The 22285-nt window shown below is 44.7% G+C and overlaps 1 protein-coding gene across 1 annotated transcript in view; it reads right to left on the reverse strand.

The window, feature by feature from the left end:
* Positions 1-22285, reverse strand: part of SBF2 (SET binding factor 2) — a gene marked incomplete in the record, with an annotated part of 632543 nt that overhangs the window by 202047 nt on the left and 408211 nt on the right. Inside the window, 3 exon segments of the mRNA XM_077453547.1 lie at positions 6329-6438; positions 13256-13460; positions 19422-19523. Coding sequence (XP_077309673.1) covers positions 6329-6438; positions 13256-13460; positions 19422-19523 — 417 coding nt within the window.

A 22285-nucleotide genomic window follows, 5' to 3' on the forward strand; every position in this document is an offset into this window, starting at 1 on the left:
AGAGCACATGGATGACTACATGATGCTTCTCTGTACAAATGGCAGGCTGGAGTCACTGACCAGGGAAGCAGATCTTCCGCAGTTTTTCCTATAGTCGACCATTACCTGTAAAAAAATTTACCTGAAGCTTGATAAGTACAAAGCAAAAGCATGTTTTTTTGTTTTTTAACAGTTACCATATGTCAAAACAATTGTATTGGTATTCTTAGACCAAAAGAGGGCAAATAGAAAGTATATCATATTTACTTATTTACATATTTTTTTTTTTAGATTTCTTTAGTTACTTCCTGTTTTCCGGCCTAGGCAAATGTTGTAAATACATACATTCCCTGGTCAGGAGGGATTTCCTCAGCTCGGCACACCCTCCTGCCTGCACACCTGAACTAAGGGCAGGTGAATTCCAGGAAAGCTACATGCTTATTAAAGATGGCCAGAAATGCTACGGGGGGAGGGGTTTAAAGTGATTTCTCAGCAAAATAAAGCACGAAAACAAACATGGACAGGTAAGGTCACTTTGAATATTCAAAATGTATTAAATAGTATTTTTGTTTGTGATGCAATGTAGTTCTGCTTTAGGGGTTTTGCAGTACATACATACTAAAACTAATATGGGGGAGGGGAAACAGTCATTTGTGCTAATCAGAGCTCCACTGCTTTTGCCCAGTGCTGTAGGTCTAACAGCGTGAAAAGCAGCGCCCCTGATGACGAAATACGTTGGGCGGCACTTCGGCATGTTACGCTTTCATGTACGAGATCTGTGGCCATCTTATTGGTTTGAATTTTTTCTTTGTTGATGACATGCCTGTTGCATTACGAAACTGAGAGCACATGGCGTTTTTAAATACATGTATTGGTGTTTTTACTACTACTACTACTACACCATGAGGCGGTTTTGTTTATCCCTACTTTTATGGTTTTGGTGATGCGAGCCCTGATCTGGAGAGACATTTTGTGGGGGAAGAGCATCTGCAATCTATGATCATCATAGTATAAGACCGAAGCCTGATGTTGCCTTTGGGCCATTTGAGCGCTGTTTTCCCGCTTGTTTCTGGGTGGTCAACATCTTGGAGTAAGAGACTTTATGTGCTGGGGTGAAGGATTTCTTACCCTTTTTGACACTATCCTGTGACTGTTTCATTGCACATTTTGTATGGACTATGGTGAAGGACTTTTTTCCTGCATTTTTATTATATTACAATTTTAATGTTTGTTGCCTACACACTGTGCTAGCTGCTTTTGCATTTCTTAACCTAAGCCCAGGTGGATCTATCTTTATTAATAGGGGAGTAATGACTCCGCGTGCAGCTCTTCTTTTATTGTCCAATCAGGCATGCTGAGATTTGTAGTAGGGGTGCACCGATACCGAGTATTTACACAAGTATCGGTACTCATGCAAATGCACCGATACCCGAAACTGATACTTTCAGGCTTGGTTCTTTGAGCTGTCAGCGGTCCTCCCCTGTTGACAGCTAAAGCGTTAAAGAAGTCCAGTAATTGGAGCTGTGAAGAAAAAAAAAAGCAGCCGGTGTTCTGGCATATAGTGTCCTGGCATCGGATACTGTCTGCCCTGTACTGCGCATGCGCAGCGCTTGAGCAGTACGGAGCAGAAGAAGCTTTGGAAAATCTCAGAAGATGAACGGCGCCTGCGCCGTGAGTCGAGGCGATAACCCCACCATCCAAGCAGACATAGGGCTGGTGATATTAGAGGGCCCCTGGCGGGCTCCCTTCGCTCGCCACGCTTCGGGCTCGGCCTTGCTGCGCTCAGCTCTTTTATATTCAAACTCTATGTCCGCTTGGATGGTGGGGCTAGAACTTGGACTCACGGCGCAGGCGCCGTTCGTCTTCGGCTATTTTCGGAATCTGTGTGTGCTGTGTACTGCGCAGTACACAGCGGACACTATCCAATGGGGGACACTATATGATAGGACACCAGCAATGTTTATTAACAACATTGCTCAGCCGCTGAAACACTAAAATAAAAAAGAAACATTGTTTCTTTTTGTATCTGTTTCTTCATCTGCAGAAAAAAGGGATGAACAAATGTTCCTCCGTTTAACCCCTGATTAACTCTTAATTTACTCCAATCAGCCTTAATTAACTCCCTATTCTCTTAAATTTAATTATTGTTTTTTGTTTTTTTTCATGTTTATTTTATAAACGATAAACAAGTAAAAAAATTTTGTTTGTTTGCTTGCTTTAATAGTGAATATTTTTGCACATATATATTAACATATATTTACACATTTCACATTGAAAAAGCGCTAAATTAAAAACAAAAATCTGTTTAATTTGTATAATTTGTAAATAACTTTTCAATGCTTTGTACCATTGCTGACAGATGAAGTGAAAACGAAACAGTTGCGATAGGTATCGGTAATTGGTATTGGCGTGTACTTAAAAAAAAAAGTATTGGTACTCATAAAAAAAATTGGTATCGGTGCATCCCTAATCTGTAGTACCCCACAGGGGCTGTATTGTGCACCAATTACCAAGCTCAGAGCCGGACAATACAAAGACACTGCTTAGTAACAACAAAACACACCCCAAATATTAGACTTGTTAATAGCGTTGGTATCTATTGAAAGAGGTGACAGACGAGAGAGGAGGGCGCTTGGCAGAATCTCAGAGAAAACGGCACATTCCGGGGATGGTGCTGTGCAATCTCGATGACATGCCGCTACTGCACCGCATCAGTCACACGGTCTGGACTGTGTGTGTGGTTCAATGTTCACAGAAGGTCACACATGGTCCAGTATATATAAACTTAATCTACAAAAACAGCTGTGGGGAGAAGCTCACCATGGACCGCAGAGGGATACCGCATAACGTATGACCACTATAAGCGGCTTAATAAACAACATTATATACAAGCTATGCCTATAGGTTGGCTAACAGCTAAATCCAAAGTAAAATGTGTAAATGTGAGCTGTCCAAGGATTTCTAATTCTGTTCAGTTTGTTTTGTAACCTCCCCTCTGCACAGCTAGGCCATTGGTCTGGGATTAACCCTAACATGTGATTGGACAATGAAGGAGCAAGGGCTCCTTTTAGGAAGCTTCTGGGGTCTGCCTTTCCTACTTGAACAAAAAAGTTGGAGGTGAATGTTATCTGCTTGAATAGGTCAACATCCCTTAAATATAGAAATGATTTAACCTCTAGGGGTGGGACTTTAAAGCCACAGGAGGGTGCCAAAATTTGTAGTAAAATTATGAATTTTAATAGTACCAAAAAAGTAAATATAGTAAAACAGACAAGTGTTAAAACACAATTATATGCTTAAAATGAATAAGTCGCTACAAAGTAATAACGCAAAGGATCATATATAACGATATATGAATCTGCATTCACAGTTCCTTTCCTACTTTGGTTCATACCAGTGGCGTCGCGCTGGGGGGGGGGGGGGGGGGTCTTTTGGGGCCCATAGCCCCGAGTCTCTGCAGGGGTCCCCAAGGGGAGGGGAAGCTCTCTGGGGACCCTGATGCAAGGGGGAGGCTCTCTGGGGACCCTGATGCTAAGGGGGAGGCTCTCTGGGGACCCTGATGTTAAAGAGGAAGTAAACCCCTTCAAACCACTTTGACCTACAGGTAAGCCTAGATTAAGGCTTACCTGTAGGTCCAAGCAATATCTCCTAAACCTATATGGTTTAGGAGATATTTGCCCGAAAATGGGCACCGCTGTCTACGGCGCATGCGCCGTAGACAGCGGCGCGCAGGCGCAGTAAATGCGGCAAGTCCAAGAATGGATTTGCCTAATTTGTCGACTCCCGTGCGCATGCGCGGGAGTGACGTCATCGCGGCTTCGCCGAATGGCAGCGTCGGAGCTGCGAGACGCGACTCCCGTGCGCATGCGCGGGAGTGACGTCATCGCGGCTTCGCCGCTGTCATTGGTCGGAGCTGCGAGACGCCACCAGCAAGATGGACGCGGCGGACTACAGGGATCAGCGGCGACTTCGCTGGCTCCTGTGTCAGGTAAGTGACACATAATGAGCTACTATGCGATGCATAGTAGTCCATTATGCTTTACCTTTGCAGGGAAAAAAAGAGGAAGTAAACCCATCAGGGTTTACTTCCTCTTTAAGGGGAGGCTCTCTGGGGACCCTGATGTTAAAGGGGAGGCTCTCTGGGGACCCTGATGTTAAGGGGGAGGCTCTCTGGGGACCCCGATTTAAGGGGGAGGCTCTCTGGGGACCCCGATTTAAGGGGGAGGCTCTCTGGGGACCCCGATTTAAGGGGGAGGCTCTCTGGGGACCCCGATTTAAGGGGGAGGCTCTCTGGGGACCCCGGTTTAAGGGGAGGCTCTCTGGGGACCCCGATGTTAAGGGGGAGGCTCTCTGGGGCCCCCGATGTTAAGGGGGAGGCTCTCTGGGGACCCCGATGTTAAGGGGGAGGCTCTCTGGGGACCCCGATGTTAAGGGGGAGGCTCTCTGGGGACCCCGATGTTAAGGGGGAGGCTCTCTGGGGACCCTGATTTAAGGGGGAGGCTCTCTGGGGACCCTGATTTAAGGGGGAGGCTCTCTGGGGACCCTGATTTAAGGGGGAGGCTCTCTGGGGACCCTGATTTAAGGGGGAGGCTCTCTGGGGACCCTGATTTAAGGGGGAGGCTCTCTGGGGACCCTGATTTAAGGGGGAGGCTCTCTGGGGACCCTGATGTAAGGGGGAGGCTCTCTGGGAACCCTGATGTAAGTGGGGGGCTCTCTGGGTACCCTGATGCAAGGGGGAGGCTCTCTAGGGACCCTGATGTAACGGGGGCTCTCTGGGGACCCTGATGTAAGTGGGGGGCTCTCTGGGGATACACACACGCGTATATTACTGTATATACATGTGTACGCCCACCCAAACATATGACTTTATTTACTATGCTGCTATGGGCTCTAACCCCAGATCTTTTGTAGACCTAGCAACACCCCTGGTTCATGCCACAGCTAATTTTTTACAAGCCCAAGAGGTCAAATGTTATCCTTGTAAGTTATGGTGGCACAGTTGTTGGTACTCTTGCCTTGTACATTGTAGTTATTAAATGCAATGCCCTCAGTTTTGATGTTTTTGTGAGCCTCCATCTCTTAGGCTCCACTTTCCTTCCAAAGTACAAAACATAACTCTTCTACTTATAACAGTCCTACTGTGTATGTTATTGGGTACAGGCAAGCTCCTCAGAGGCAGGGCTTAATATAAACAGTTCTTATTGCTGACACTGTATACATTAAATATAACTCCCCTAGTGTCTTCGGATCGGAATATTTGAAATCATTTTGTCCATGACAAAAATCCCATGGTCTTCCACCCTCAAGGCAACACTTAACTGATAAGTTTATTGACTTCTAAATCCTTGGGGGTGGGACCTCATGTAAATGCTTTAAGGTTCTATGTGCTGACACTGTACAAATGACGACAAATAAAGCCACTATGGTGTCCTTGCATCAGGTAACTTTAACCATGATGAATGTCATGCGGCTAAAATACGGATTTTAACTTGTAAACACCAAATGTCAGAAATCGGCTTAGTCATGAAAGGGCTAATATATAAATCTTCGCAAAAGCTGAATGCTCACAGAGCACTTACCATTAAGAGTATGAAAAGCCTTGAAAGTATCCTCTGATGGGAATGGGTACCCCCCTGATGAAGTCACGTGCCGTGACGTAACGTAACGCGTAGGGCGTGGTCGGATGTTGTAACGAACTGAAAGCGACGTAAATATTGTGTTTTTATTGCAATTGTCTTCTTTTATGTAAGGATTCACTTGTCATTTGAATAAATTGATTTGTTTTACATATTACACTATGGGAGGCTTTCTTTTATCTTTCCTCTAATGTTCGGAACCAGAGCGGCACTCAGTCACTTCAGGGTCTGAAGGTGCAGCGGACCAGTGTAATGAAACTGCAATCTGGTTGGACATTACTAACACCCTGAAAATATCTCCAGGCACCGACATTAATTGGCTTCCTACCACGTGTGTACCCATTCCCACCAGAGGATACTTTAAAGGCTTTTCATACTCCTAATGGAGGTAAGTGCTCTGTGAGCATTCAGCTTTTGCGAAGATTTATATATTAAGAAGAACTTGTTATCCCTTTTCAGAAGAGCAATTTCACTTTCACTTCTTTGGACATTTTGTTTGCGTTTCACTTTATTGTACTATATTATTGCATTTACGGGAATTTCTAGATTTTATCACTCTAGGAAATTGCGCAAATCACTTCCTTCTTTTCTTAAACAAATAAAGCCACCATGTTGTCCTTGGATCACAAATCTCTTGTTACATTACTTTCTCTAGCTGAAGAATAAGGCATAAAAAAATAGTTACTAAAAAAAAAAACAAAAAAAAAACACACCTTTTCTGTTTCCAGTATTTTGTTTTCAAAGATGTAGGAGATGCAATTCCGAACCACTTCTAGACGTCGAGCACTGTTAAAAACGGAGCTGACCTTGTCCACTATAGAGACTGTTAGGAAGCAGAAAGAAACAGACACATCACAAGATGACTTATGTATCTTTTTTTTTTCCATTATATGCTTGACTAGAAATATATATATATGTGTCAAAAAGGTAATCAGAAGAGTCAGTGGAAATTAAAGTGATTATAAAGTTTTATATTATATATATATATATATATATATATATATATTATAAAAATTATACTTACCTGATCCTCCTCTTCTGGGGTCCCCCTCCAGCGATCTTGGCTCCTCTCCCTGCCGCTTGTGATGGGGGGGCACTCATGCAAGCTCGCTCCTAAGCAGGCTCTGTGTGCCCCCATTGACACACAGAGTGCGGCTCAGCCCCGCCACCCACTGCCTCCTCACTGGAAGTGACTGACAGCAGCGGGACAGCTGTGTCTGAGCCAATGGGGAGGGATAGAAGCACAGCTCTCATGCACATTGTGGGCGGCAGAGATCTAGGCAGTGTGTGCAGGAGCCTGACACTGCACCTGTGATCTGTTAATGAACTTTGCAGGCTCCCGTTTTAAAAAAAATAAAATAAAAATAGGTGCCTGCATCAGTCTTAAATATTAGCTTCTTCTTGTCCCTTGCACAGCTGGACTGGGAGAAGTAATGGTACACTACTTTAAGCCAATCAGTTACTAATGTATTTTACAGTGCTGTTAATTTAATACAGGGAGCTTGCTGTGTATAGAAAAGACTGAAAAGCACAATGACCTCATTTATCAGATTAACCTCTTGCCGCCCATGTAACGCATATGTATGGTGTGGGGGGGGGGGGGGGGCAATTGTCAAATATACTGGTATAGGGATGATGGCAGTTGTATTGCTTAAAGCATTTGTTAACCCCCAAAAAATCATGCTATACAGCACAGTGCTTGTGCTGTGTAATTTGCCCCCGTGTATCTCCTGTAATACCTGGCTGATCCTGCCAGTTTCTACCCCCCCCCCCCCGTGCGTTGGCCACGATATATCAGGGCTGCTGATCCCCGACACTGTTGTCAGCATACGTGCCTCCGTCAGCCGCAACCCGCTCTATGTTATGTCTCATGTGTCCTCTCTTCTGCCACCCCCCCCCCCCCCCCCCGCGCGCCTGTCAGCTCCGTGTCCACACCGCCCCCATCCTGCTGCCCAAATTACTTTATATTTGTAATACAATCTCAGTTTTTTTTTTTTACTGTAATGGTCCCCTGTGACTGTGCTGTATAAAAATAATTGCTGTATATACCTTGTTTACACAGAGCGCTGATCTGCGCTCATTGACCCGTCACCTATCTCCCCTCTCGGCCCGACAGATGCAGCAGGCGGGGCAGCCTCTCTCCTTCCCTCCTGAAAGACGTCAGCTGGGATCCCCGACCCTGCCCGCTGCATCTATCAGACCAAGAGAGGAAAGACACTCCTCTCCTCCTGCAGACGTCAGCGGGGGATCCCCGGCCCCGCCCACTGCATCCATCAGGCCAAGAGAGGAGACTCGATCTTCTCCTCCTGCAGACGTCAGCGGGGGATCCCCGGCCCCGCCCACTGCATCCATTAGGCCAAGAGAGGAGACTCGATCTTCTCCTCCTGCAGACGTCAGCGGGGGATCCCCGGCCCCACCCACTGCATCTATCAGGCCAAGAGAGGACACTCTCTCCTCTCCTCCTGCAGACGTCAGTGGGGAATCCCCGGCCCCACCCGCTGCATCTATCAGGCCAAGAGAGGAGACTCTCTCCTCTCCTCCTGCAGACGTCAGTGGGGAATCCCCGGCCCCACCCACTGCATCTATCGGGCCAAGAGAGGAGATGGGCGGTGTGTCGATGAGCGCCGATCAACGCTCTGTAAAACAAGGTATATACAGCATTATTTTTACAAAGCACAGCCACAAGGGGCCGTTACAGTAAAAAACTGAGAGGAAATTGTAAAGTTATGTTGGTGGGTTGACAACCACATTAATGGTTGAAAAGTACGGTCTCTGACCTATGCTGACAGAGGTGTCTGGATCAAAAGACTGTCTGCAAAGAGTTTAAAAAATCTTTCAACTTTTAATTTATCTGCTTACCTGCTTTCCACATTAAATTGAACACTTGTGGAAAAAGCATCTACTGGTCACCTTCAAAATGCTACACAGTATAACAGACCGTAGACAACATCATGCCGTCATAGTATCAAGTCACTATCTGGCTGCATATGGTTGAAAAAAAAGAAATATAACTAAAAAAGGCCAAAGAAAAAAATGTATACTATAACTGGCAGCACACAGCAGTTTCCATTTAAATCATCCAATAATGGTCTGTCTGGAAAGACGTTTGAAATGTGAAGTAAGCTCCAGCTGACTCCTGATGGAGATGGCCATGCTGTCATCGCATCGCCCGCCCACCCCTATCTGCTGCGTATTAATAGAAAAGGCGCAGATGCTTCCATTAGTACAAATCTGTCCGGCTGCCGGGGGGTGGGGGGAAGGGAGGGCGAATCGCATGGCTGGACGTCCAGAACAAATATCACGCCGTGCTGCATTCTGCACATTCACAAAAGGTTCCGATTTGGTATTCAATAAAAACAAAATATGAGGAGTTAAAACAAGCTGGTTCCTCCTATCGGATTTTGCAACGGCGAGGAAGAACGGGTGCACTGGGAACTAATAACACACACGTATAGGAGTAACATTACAAGTAAGGAGACGACAACTACTCTTCTATGAAAGTGTTGGGTCTTCCCACCAGAAGATGCAGGACACTGGGCTCACTCTGGGGTGTAGGACAACACTTCAGTTGGGTCATATCAGTTGCACGGCTCCTCCAGCCCTTGTCTGCCGTACTGGAGGAACGACATTATTCTGAGTCATGTTTTATAGGCAATCCAAACCTGCAGTGTTGCCAGCCATGTCCCCATTTCCCAAGGTGTCAAGGTGGGTAAGAGACAACCATTAAAACTTGTACCTGAAAATGACTTTCTAGCCCCCTGGTGCCCAACTTGTGGCCCTTTGGCAGTTTTTGTGCCCTCAGGACACCTGCAGACACTTATCTGTGTTTCCCTATTGCCCACTTATAGCGGTGATTTCTAGCCATTTCATGTACTATGACTTTTCCTGAAGCAACTTCCCAGTATGCAACAACTCCTATAGCATGTTTGCAGTCTCTGACCATCTCTTGTATCAGGTAGACAGTCTCTGACCATCTCTTGTATCAGGTAGACAGTCTCTGACCATCTCTTGTATCAGGTAGACAGTCTCTGACCATCTCTTGTATCAGGTAGACAGTCTCTGACCATCTCTTGTATCATGTCCGCAGTCTCTGACCATCTCTTGTATCATGTCCGCAGTCTCTGACCATCTCTTGTATCATGTCCGCAGTCTCTGACCATCTCTTGTATCATGTCCGCAGTCTCTGACCATCTCTTGTATCATGTCCGCAGTCTCTGACCATCTCTTGTATCATGTCCGCAGTCTCTGACCATCTCTTGTATCATGTCCGCAGTCTCTGACCATCTCTTGTATCATGTCCGCAGTCTCTGACCATCTCTTGTATCATGTCCGCAGTCTCTGACCATCTCTTGTATCATGTCCGCAGTCTCTGACCATCTCTTGTATCATGTCCTCAGTCTCTGACCATCTCTTGTATCATGTCCGCAGTCTCTGACCATCTCTTGCATCATGTCCGCAGTCTCTGACCATCTCTTGTATCATGTCCGCAGTCTCTGACCATCTCTTGCATCATGTCCGCAGTCTCTGACCATCTCTTGTATGATGTCCGCAGTCTCTGACCATCTCTTGTATGATGTCCGCAGTCTCTGACCATCTCCTGTGCCATGTTTGCTGTCTCTATCTCTTTTATCATATCTGCAGTCTCTGACCATCATTTGCATCATGTCTACAGTCTCTGACAATCTTCTGTGTCATGTATGCAGTCTCTGACCATCTTTTGCATCATATCTGCAGTCTCTGACCATCTCCTTTGCCATGTCTACCTAACCCCTTAGGTTCCACAGAGAGTATAACAAGCTGTTACTGTTGTGGATTAAGCAAAACTTTAATAGCAAATCAACGTACACAAACGACGCACAAGTGCGGTGAAACAAAAAACATAATTAATTCCTCTGTAAGGCCCAAATACAATGAACAGGCTGCCTCAATGCATGAAATAAAGTGTTGCGGAGAATCAGTTGAATGGGCCTTAACAGTTTCTCAAGCAGTTGGGATGCACTCAATGCCCCAGCAGTGCAACTGTTAACACAGACAGACAGACTTCCAAGTCTTGGATGGGCTTTAGTTGCATCTTTATGGCTCCCAAGGATCCCATTAAAAAAAATACCCTTAATGAAGTCTGTTAAAAGCAGCAAGGGGGATAAGCCGCAGACCTCAAAAATGGAGCAGTGGAAATCCCTCAACCCAATTTTAGGCATTCCCTGCTCACTAATCACCCCACTCCATGAGCAGAGAAGGAATGACACAGCCTTCATGGTAAACCAAATAAAATAAAAACTCTTCACAAGGTCAGCTACTTTGCAATAGATTAGAGAGATATTAGGAAACTTGATAAAAATTCTCACCTAATATTGTTCTACAGAGACTGAGATGAAACACAATAGTGCACTTGCTGAAATTTTTCAGGGGTAGTGTCATGTTGGAGGGGGTTTACCGTCACATATATCACATGATCAGCCCCCTGTGCTCTGGTATGAAACAGTGCAACCCTTGCACCCCTTTTGCCCAAATGTTTAGCCAACTTCCAGTGCAATAAACTGGTGCATATGATTGGTTTAGGCCGGTCTGCAAAAAATGTATTTGTTGTAGCGGTAACATTATTACATGTGAAGATACGATTCCCCAAAGCCCTTCCATATACTATATTGACAAAAGTATTGGGACGTCTGCCTTTACACCCACATGAAATTTCATGGCACCCCAGTCTTAGTCCGTAGGGTTTAGGAGTGTGTCTATGGGAATGTTTGACCATTCTTCCAGAAGAGCATTTGTGAGGTCAGACACTGGTGTTGGACGGGAAGGCCTGGCTTGCAGTCTCTAATTCATCCCAAAGGTGTTCCATCGGGTTGAGGTCAGGACTGTGTGCAGGCCAGTCAAGTTCCTCCACCCCAAACTCGCTCATCCATGTCTTTATGGACCTTGCTTTGTGAACTGGTATGCAGTCATGTTGGAAAAGGAAGGGGCCGTCCCCAAACTGTTCCCACAAAAGTTGGGAGCATGAAATGGTCCAAAATGTCTTGGGATGCTGATGCCTTAAGAGTTCCCTTCACTTTAACTCATGGTATATTTTGACATGGGCTTCGTTGGTCTTTGTACTGTCAGTTGCCTTAATATAAAGTATTGAAAAAAAAAAAAAAGAACAGTTCCCTTCACTGGTACTAAGGGGCCAAGCCCAACCCCTAAAACACAACCCCCACACCATAAACCACGGTGGAGGGGGGCTCCATCAAATGATTTGGACCAGTAAACAAAGCACGGTCCATAAAGACATGGATGAGCGAGTTTCGGATAGAGGAACTTGACTGGCCTGCACAGAGTTCTGACCTAAACCCGATAGAACATCTTTGGGATGAATTCATTGTGCAGACTGCAAACCAGGCCTTCCTGTCCTGACCTCACAAATGTACTTCTGGAGGAATGGTCAAAATTCCCATAGACACACTCCTAAACCTTGTGGACAGCCTTCCCAGAAGAGTTGAAGCTGTTATAGCTGCAAAGGGTGGGCCAACTCAATATCAAACCCTACAGACTAAGACGCCATTAAAATTCGTGTGTGTGTAAAGGCAGGCGTCCCAATACTTTTGACAGTATAGTGCATCTGTCCTCTAACTGATTCACTACTTCCTCCAGAGATAGTGGGAGCATTTGCTGCAATCTACTAAGGTTTGCTGCACTGGAGGTTGCTTCACACTTAATTAAAGTGATGCAAGGGGCGCACCAATCCTTACTGGAGCATGGAGGATAATCATGTGATTTTTATAAAGGCAGACCCTTGCACTTAGCACTCCTCCTGAAAAACTTCAGCAGGTGCACTATTATGTTCTCAGCCTTCCAGGAACAAAAGTAGGGAGGAATCTTTCATAATGTTTTCTGATCCATCTCTGCAATGTACTGAAATGATTAGTAACATTTTTTCACTCCCTTCCTGCCCAGGCCAATTTTCAGCTTTCATCACTGTCACCCTTTCCGAAGGGTTTGAAGGCCAAGATGCCCAGAGCAGGGTAGGCTAGGAAGTCTACTCAACATGTGTTCTGCAGGGGTTCCAAACAGAGATTTTCCAGTAACAGAGTTCATTTTGAAGGTTTTCTTATTAAATGCCGGAAAAAAAAATCCTAATGCCCCGGACACGAGCAAAATTTCCATTGGAAAAATCTTGGGATGGTTTTTCTGACGGAATTCCGCTCAAGCTCGGCTTGCATACACAGGGTCACACAAAAGTTCTCTGAACTTTCGGCCGTCAAGAATGCGGTGATGGACAACACTACGACGAGCCGGGAAAATGAAGTTCAATGCTTCCGAGCATGCATCGAATTGTTTCCGAGCATTTTTTTTTTTGCACGTCGGAATTGCATACAGACGAACAGAATTTCCAATAGGAACTTTTTCCGACGGAACAATAGAGAACCTGATCTCAATCTTTTGCTGGCGGAAATTCCACCAGCAAAAAAGTCTGATGGACCATACACATGGTCGGAAATTTCCGACCAAAAGCTCACATCGGACTTTTGCTGGTGGAATTTCCGCTCGTGTGTACAGGGCATAAAGCACAACTCTTGACCTTTTGGAGATTTCAACATCTCCTAGGCTGTCTAAAGACAGAAAGATGTATAAAAAAAATAAAATAAAAATAAAGGACTTACCAACGGGGGAGCCGGCAGGGACAATACACTTCTTCTCCATGCGAGTGGCCTGGGTAGAATTCTGGTTCTTGTGGACTCCATCTTGGATTAGTTCCTGGACTTTGAGGTCATTGATCTTGGGGAAGGGGAGTATGTGAACGCGCAAATGAGAACCCTCCGTTGGTTTTGGGACTTTCTGAAATGCCATATGGGGATTGGGATTTTCCTACAGAAAATAGAAAAACGATATATTTAAACATGTCTGCCTTCTGGAAAAGACAAGCAGTCTGAAAGCTAAATGGCAACCAATTAGATTGTTCTCAACTGCACTGGAAATAGGGTTGCCTCCTCATCCCTTTAAACCTGAACACATACCGGTATGAATTACACAGGCTCTAAGGCTGATTTAATGCAGTTAATGCACCAAGTGAGTTTAATTACCACCTTAATCAACCACAGAACCTGTGTAATTCATGTGTGTTTGGTTTTAAAAGGATGAGGTGGCAACCCTAATTGGAAATATGATTGGTTATTATGGTCCCTACAGACTCATTGGAAACAATGGGGTTGATTTACTGAAACTGGGAAGAAGAAAAGGGGAAAGTGCAATATTAATAGAAGACAATTTATTTGCAACAGATACAAACATTCACAGGATACAAGCTTTAAAACCACTCATCATGAAAGGCCAATATTCGCTGCTCATCTATGTCCTGCAGGCACCACAAGGGATCCAAACCGCTGGAGGTAATATAGGCGAGATGGAAAGTCCAGTGAAGACCAGGAAGTCCACACCAACCAGCATGGAACGCACAGTCTAATTTGACGTCACCAGACGAGGAGAGAGAGGTCTTGAAATGTCAGGCTGACTCCTGGATAATGTCCCAAGAAAAGTTATCCAGCATTCTCCTGAACACGGTAGGCAAATTTGAAGCCACATGGGAACCCTGGGCCCAATATATGGGCATATCCCTCTCTCCTTGCGCTAAGCCTGAATGAGACTACTGCAAAACCCATAGATAGTCAATCTCACGCGCTTAGTACACTCTCATCCCCCTCCTTTCTCTCTCTTTACTCTTCTTTCCCTATCCTACTGTTTCTCATGATACTCCCCAAATATTTGGGATGTCAGAAGGTTCTTTTTTTATCTGAAAGTTAGAAGGTTTGGTTCTACAGTTTCGATTAAGGCCAGCCATAGTACCGGTCACAACTGCAGATACATGGTGGGATAGAGGTTGGATTTGGGGGGCTATGAACCCAGCCCAGCCCAGCTTGATCCCCATGGGGTTCTGGGTGCAAAGGGTTCTTCCCTGGTCCACCCTGATCTCTCCACGTCTGTTGTTACAACTACGGCACCCAGAAACCTTACATATGCTCCTGAATCAATCTGGTTCATGACCTGGGTTCAAACATTTGCCTTACGGTCTTACATTCACCTATCTATTGTTTGCCTGATATGTCTTTGTAATCAACTTGTTGAGCTCTACAGAACTTTTTCGGAATTACTCTTATGTTGCAATGCAAAACTCTGTTATCAGTATTATGATGTCCATTTTGTAAATGTCAGGCTGACATCTCCGGCCCTCTCTCCTCTTATGGTGACGTCACATCTGATGGTGCGTTCCACGCTGGTTGGCGTGGACTTCCTGGTCTTCACAGGACATTCCATCCACCTTCACTAAAACTTGGCAGTGCAAAATCTGGTGCAGCTGTGCATAGAAACCAAGATTCCATTTTTCTTTCTTTGTCAAAGCTTAATTGAACAAGCTTAATTTAGAAGCCGATTGGCTACCATGTACAGCTGCACCAGATCTTGCACTCTCCAGTTTTAGTAAGTCAACCCCATTGTGTCCGGTCTGCAGTGTACTAACCTCAAGATCAGACACAACGTCTAGTACGCTTGTACGGACTTCTCCAGGAGGGGAAGTAAAGTAATGCCCATACTTTGCCTATGCAAATGAGGACAAGAATTATTGTATACATTTCAGTTTCTTATTGCGACTCTCTCCCTTTACAATGAACCTGTGCAAAAATGAATGTCCCTGAGCTGCTACTACCCTGTTTCCCCTAAAATAAGACCTAGCGTGAGTGTCGGTGATGTCTGCAATATAAGCCCTACCCCCCAAATAAACCCCACCCTCTTTCCCCAAAAATAAGCCCTACCCTGAGAATAAGACATAGAAGGACTTTAACTAGGGCTTATTTGGGAGGTAGGGCTTATATTGCAGCCATCGTCGACAATCACGCTAGGTCTTATTTTAGGGGAAACAGGGTAGCAGCAGTGATAAGCAGACATTCAGAGGGGATTTCTGAGTGCTTTGAGAGGCAAAAATCTAATTCAGCTATGACATCAAGCTCCACCCCCCCCCTTAGCGTGCACTCGCTATTGGTTGCTGTACATGACAGTGAACTGCAGAAGAGAAAGGTTAGGTCCCTCCCTCGGCCGGAAAGAATGACGCGTTTCGCAGGTAGGGGTACCCTCGAAATGCATCAATGTCTGAAGGCCATTGTGGGGCCATCAAAGTACATCTGGGGGCACGAATAGTGGTTCTAGCTGCATCTTTCCTGATAAATGCGATAAGCCTTGAATATTGTTTTGCTTGTGAATGTAACTTTTTATCCTTTGAATCTATGGTGTTTTGGTTAACGTACAAGGCTGATGTAGAGGTGTGGATATCCTAGTTTGGCAGGTTTTCTTTTTTTTTTTATTTCATATTCAAGTATTAAAATATTAAATATTCAAATTGTCAGTGCTATATGTGTACCTTAAATAAATAATATAATAGAGGAGCATCTTAATGGGACACAATGCACAGGGATAGGGATAATTGTAGGCACGCACCCACGCTCACTCAGGTTGAACTGGATGGACTGGTGTCTTTATTCAACCTTACTAACTATGTAACTAAATATAACTATGTAAGTGAACTATTTATACCTTTAGTCAATCAACCCCAATGAATCATAGTGAATGTGTGAAATCTGCAGGAAGATATTCATCAAAGTTTGATAACAAGAACAGTTTTATATGTTTGTCCTTGCTTAGCCACAGCCTCATATGCCGGTCACTCAGTTTACCTTTAGTTTACTACATTGGAAGTTTCCATTCCAAGTAAGTACAATACTGTCAGAAATGCCTAATAGATTAATAATGGGTGACCAGACTTCTTTACAGCCGGGGCTTGGCCAGGTTAATGACCCTGAGTGAGTGTGAGGAGTAGAGCCTGTCTGTAGATTTCTGACATCGGTGGGTAAAAGCCGAGTCTTCTCCTCTCACAACTCTATGGTTGTCGGATTTCTCATGTATAAATGCACTGTATTTGGCATGAACTGTGGGTGCAAACGCAATACTAATGGACAGACTGAGATGAGAGATGGGGATTAACATACCGTCCATCTCCTATACTTCCGCTGCCTGAAAACTTTCCTTTTTCTCTACAAAAGAATGAATAACTTGATTCCGAAATGCAGAACTGTAGAATAATTGGTCCTCCAAGGAGGAGTGCTCGACACGCCTAAACTAAACCGAGTGGGGAATGATAAAACCATTAACTATGCTACTGCGTAGGGAAAGTGGGCCTTTATTGCTGTATCTTCTAGAGCAGTGGTCTCCAAACTGTAGCCCTTTGCCTGCCTTTATCTGGCCCATAGGGCACTAGATCGCCCACTGGAACCCACAGTGTGGCACTACTCCCTCCCCCCCCCCCCCCCCCCGATACCCAAAATGGGACACTATTCCTTCCACTGACATTAATGATGGAGCATTACTCCTTCCCCCCGATACCGACAATGGGACACTATTTCTTCCTCTGGCAACCACAATGGGGTACTATTCCTTCCCCCCGATACCCACAATGGGCACTATTTCTACCACTGACATTAATGATGGAGAACTATTCCTTCCACCGATACCCACAATGGGGCACTATTCCTTCTCCTGATACCCACAATGGGGCACTATTCCTTCCACTGATACCCACAATGAGGCACTATTCCTTCCCCCAATACCAACAATGGGGCACTATTCCTTCTCCTGATACCCACAATGGGGCACTATTCCTTCCCCAGATATCCACAATAGGGCACTATTTCTACCACTGACATTAATGATGGAGCACTATTCCTTTCCCTGATACCCACAATAGGGCACTATTCCTTCTACTGACATTAATGATGGGGCACTACACCTTCCCCTGAAACTCAAAATGGGGCACTATTCCTTCCCCCCCCCCGATACCCACAATGGGGGACTATTCCTTCCCCCCCGATACCCACAATGGGGGACTATTTCTACCACAGACATGCCAAATACCCTAGGGTAGTTAGTGGTGTTTGACACCACTAACTACCCTAGGATATTTGGCATGAGGCTGCCTTACAGGTGAGAACATCAAAAATTCCTCCTTTTTTCTGTGAAGGATTTTTCAATTACATAGCACTGACATGTTAATACTTATATATACAGATTATATTAGAAGTGATCTGAAGATCGGTTTCCCTGAATTCCTAGCAGTGCTGAGGATATTACAGTCTGCTCAATCTTTTTCTTTTCGCTTTCGATTAATGTAAGAACCTGTTTATAATTATATTCATGTGTTGACAAGCTCCCCCCATACTGCCCAGTTATTTAGCCATCCAAATGTTACATCCGTTCCCATAATCTTCATGCGCCATGTTCAATTTAGGCTGGATGGGGATCCTAACTAGCTGGGGGTGGTTGTGCGACCTTACTGAGTTCACCGGGGCAATAATAGTATATATTAATGTTGAACAAATATACAAAATGTGATGAACTTAATAGCAAATTTTTCCGTTCATAGAATACGCCATAAGCTCCCGAAGAAGCGCCTGTTGAATAAGCGCAACATGTAGAGCTGAGTTTTATTATGACACACTACCTCTTCAAATGTTTCTCAATGCTGGAGAGCGATCTGCTTGGTCCTCCGAATTTTTCTGATAAATACTTTCTATGTATGTAGGTGGTGCGTTGTTTATGCTCAAAAGGCACATTTTGTGACAAATTTATACAATTTTATGTCTTGTTTCTATTTTTGTAACAAATGTATTTTTAATACAGTATATACCTGTGTTAGAGCCGGGTTCACACAGGGGCGACTCAGATCCGACTTCAAGTCGCCCCAAGTCACCTCAGGTCGCACAACATGTAGAAATCAATGTAAGTGAATGAGAGCTGTCTTAATGCACACTACTGAAGTCGCTCAGACTTCAGAAAAGGTTCGGCTCGGTTCACACCAGACGCGGCACGACTTGCCGCGCCGCGACCTGACAAGTCGCCCCCGTTCTGTACTACGGAAACGTTCTAATAGGAGCGACTCGAGTCGCTCCGACTTAGAAAAAAGGTTCCTGTACTACTTTTGCGGCGACCTCGGGCGACTTGCATTGACTTCTTTACAGAAGTCGTTTTGCAAGTCGCCGCTGAGGTCGCGGCAGGTCGCAGCGCGGCAAGTTGTGCCGCGTCTGGTGTGAACCGAGCCTTCCTGTACTACTTCAATCCGACTTCTAGGCGACTAGTACCCATTGATTTTAATGGAGGTCGCCTCCAAGTCGGATCTCCGTCTATACGGAGGCGACTCTCAGAGAATTATCAGCTCTCAAAAGGAGTTCCTCCTTGAGAGCTCATTCTCTGATTGGCCACGGCAAGTCGTCTGGCCTGGGGCGACTTAAAGTAGTGTTGTAAGTCGTGTCCAAGTCGCGTCCAAGTCGCATCCAAGTCGCCTCCAAAAGTTGTGTTGAAAGTCGTGTTGCCCCTGTGTGAACCGAGCCTTATGCCTATAATGTCCAATTTATGAAATTTTATGTCTTGTTTCTATTTTTGTAATAAATGTATTTATAATATATACCTGTGTTATGCCTATAATATCCATCATCCACAAATTTATCTTTTAATAATCCAAATTATCGGGATGTGACATTATATACAAAAGTGTCATATCCACAGCGGCACTTTGTGGCGATGCGAATTCCTAATTAGAGAAAACTACAGTCAATGGCGGTCCCATTGTGCACTTCCCTAGTGGAGGATAGTTTGAGTGATGGCGTGGTTGGTTTCTTGCTTTTTGTTTTTTTGCAATGTCTTTTTTTTAACCGCTTAAATCAATGAAGTCATAGATCACATCAGCATAGCCAACAACAGTCCACAAAGACAACAGGAAGGGACACATCTCACGTTTTTAAAGAGTTGTTCGGCAAGCTCCTTGATGCGTTTGAGTGTTTCCTGGGGGCTGTAGTGTTCTTCATCTTTAATTCTTTCCACTTCAAACGACACCAGCTGTATGAAGACAATTCAATCCCTTGATTACTTTTTACTAACTATATACAGCAAAATATAGCAAGACCATCTTCAGGAGCACTGTACAAACTAAGGACATAACAGCAGAATATACACTAATAACATAACTCGGCAACATACTCAAACCAACAGCTGAAAGTTACCGACAACATACCACATCCAGGGGTAGGGGGTTAGGTTTCCCCTCGAAGAACAAAGTTAGGACTCAGGGATCGGAATAGGAACCTCCCCCAAAGGTCAAAGGTCAGCAGGCGTGTCCCCCAGAACTCAAAAGGTCAAGTGTCGGGCTGACCCACCCCCACCATAGTGTGCCGCCTACCCCAACTAAGTCAGGGCTTGAACAAGTCGGGGCAATCACTTAATTTTTTATTGTTATTTTTTCATACAGACAATAACTATACAACAAGGAACATACAACCCTGAAGCCCCCCCCCCCCCCCGCCCACAAAAAAAAAAATATGAAAACCCCTCCTATGCCCACACTCCTCCCCCCCCCCCTCCCCCCTCCCTCTGCCATCCTCCAATTATATATCCAAAATATCAAGCCATCTTCTCCATATCTTTTCAAAATTCCCTGGATGTCCTCTATGCAGAAAAATTTATTTTTCCCTTAACTAGATTTTCCCTTATTTGTATCTTCCACTCCGCTACTGTAGGTGGAAATTGTGATGTCCACTTTTGCACTATAAGCTTATGAGCCTGAAATAGGCTCCTAATTATTGAAACATACAGATTTTAAATTACCACCAAACTCCGCACAAACAGACCTCACATTTTCACAAACCCTGATGAAGGGGGCGTTGTGTGGCCCCCTGAACCACGTTGGATCTTATACCCAATTGATATTAAAAAAAAAAAAACTTTGGACTCTAAAACTTGAATGTGGCACTTCAAATTCAGATTTAAATATTGCCTATTGCATTCTAACAGCTGGCATCTGCGGCTGTCAGTGACTGCATCTGATTGGCTGCAATACTGTTTTGCCCACTATCGGCCGGCCTCTGCAGATCAAAGGTTGCCGAGCCGGGCGTTGCCGCCAGGGCCACTCATGGGTAAAATTTCATCCAATTCACCAGGAAAAGGTTGAAATTCGATCCCCGTTAAAAATGGTTCTAAACATTCAAAGGTAGGGTTGCAATGTTGCCGATACTAAGCATCTGCACGAGTATTTGTGCAAATGCTCAGATACCTTTGCGGTGTGATTTGAGCCCATACAAAATGAATGGGGCTCAAATCGTACTGCAAAGAATCGCATGTGATTTGAACAGGAATGAGGTGCGATTCCTGTCCGAATCACATGGGGTTTCCTCCACCGCTCCTGTGTGAACCCAAGCTTGTTATAGTGCCTTTAGCCTGGGTTTAAACAGGAGAGGTGCAGGAAACCCCCATGTGATTCGGACAGGGAGAAGCGGATAACACCAGTGGGGGACTGCCAGACGTGGGTGTTTTCTGTGCAATATCATTGCACAGAGCAGGTAACTATGGTCTCTTTTTTTTTTTTTACAAAAAAAATAAAAAATAGACTTTTTATCAACGTTCCAGTCCAATCCATTTTTTTTATTTTTATTAAATACTCTGTCGTAATTGTTTCCACTTTAACTACAATATTTTGAGAATGTCGGTAATGTGCCGCTTCACACTACAGCGACTTGGGATCCGACTTGTGAGTCCTCAAGTCGCCCTAAGTTGCTGGTCATAAGAAATGTCATAGAAGTAAATGAGAGCCGTCTTAATGTACACTACTGAAGTTGTTCAGACTTCAGAAAAGGTTCCTCAAGGTGAATTCTAGGCAACTCCTACCCAAAGATTACAATGGAAGTCGCCTCCAAGTCGGATCTCCATCTATATTGAAGTGACTTTACAGGAAAAAGAAAATAAATTTACCCAGGTGGTGCTTCCCACGTTTACCCAGGAGACCCCCCCCCCCCCCACAGAGCTGATTATTCTGTGATTGGCCACAGCCAAAGTCACCTGTCCTGGAGGCAACATTAAGTTGCGTTGTAAGTTGCACAAAGTTGCGCTGAAGTCGCCTCCAAAGCGCCTTGGAAAGTCGCACTGTAAGTCGGGTTGCCCCCTGTGCGAACCGGCACTTAATTTTTTTGTTTAAATCTTGCAAAACGAACCTGATCTCAGAAGCAGGCAGGGTCCATATCTCTGCTGTGGGCATCTGAAGCCCTCTTGTGTTCATTTCCGGGATTCGGTGGACCTGGCTACCCAGCATGCACCTCCCGATCTCGCTCCTGCGCAGTAATGCCACTGAGCAGCGATCTTTTTTTTCCCTGACAGGTTGCCACAACAATGGCAGCGCCAGCGGACGTTCCCACCAATTAGGCGATTCCCATGGACTCCTGGGATAGATGACGCCGATATCCCAGGAGTCCACGGGAGTCGTCTTGCTACCTCATTGCCTAGGCAGCCTGGAGCTGCAAGTGCTCCAGGAAATAAAGGAAAAAGGGTACTTAGAAAAAATAAAATAAAAAATTATATATATATATATATTTATATATTTATATATTTGCCATTTACAATAGAAAAGTGGATGGGCATGGGAATGATTGCAAGATAAAAAAAAAAAAAAAACGGGTAGAACTCTGCTTTAAACTCATGACCTAAAATATAGATTTATGATAAGTAAAATGTTTCAACAGAACACCTGATGCAAAAAATATCAGGCGATAAAACAAACGCATTTGACACGAGTGCCCCTTTAGCGGACCCTATTGTGCACCAATAACGTCAAA

The sequence above is a fragment of the Lithobates pipiens genome, unplaced genomic scaffold (assembly GCF_037356315.1).
Source record: "Lithobates pipiens isolate NorthernLeopardFrog02 unplaced genomic scaffold, aLitPip1_a1.2 Scaffold_24, whole genome shotgun sequence".
Classification (NCBI taxonomy): domain Eukaryota; kingdom Metazoa; phylum Chordata; class Amphibia; order Anura; family Ranidae; genus Lithobates; species Lithobates pipiens.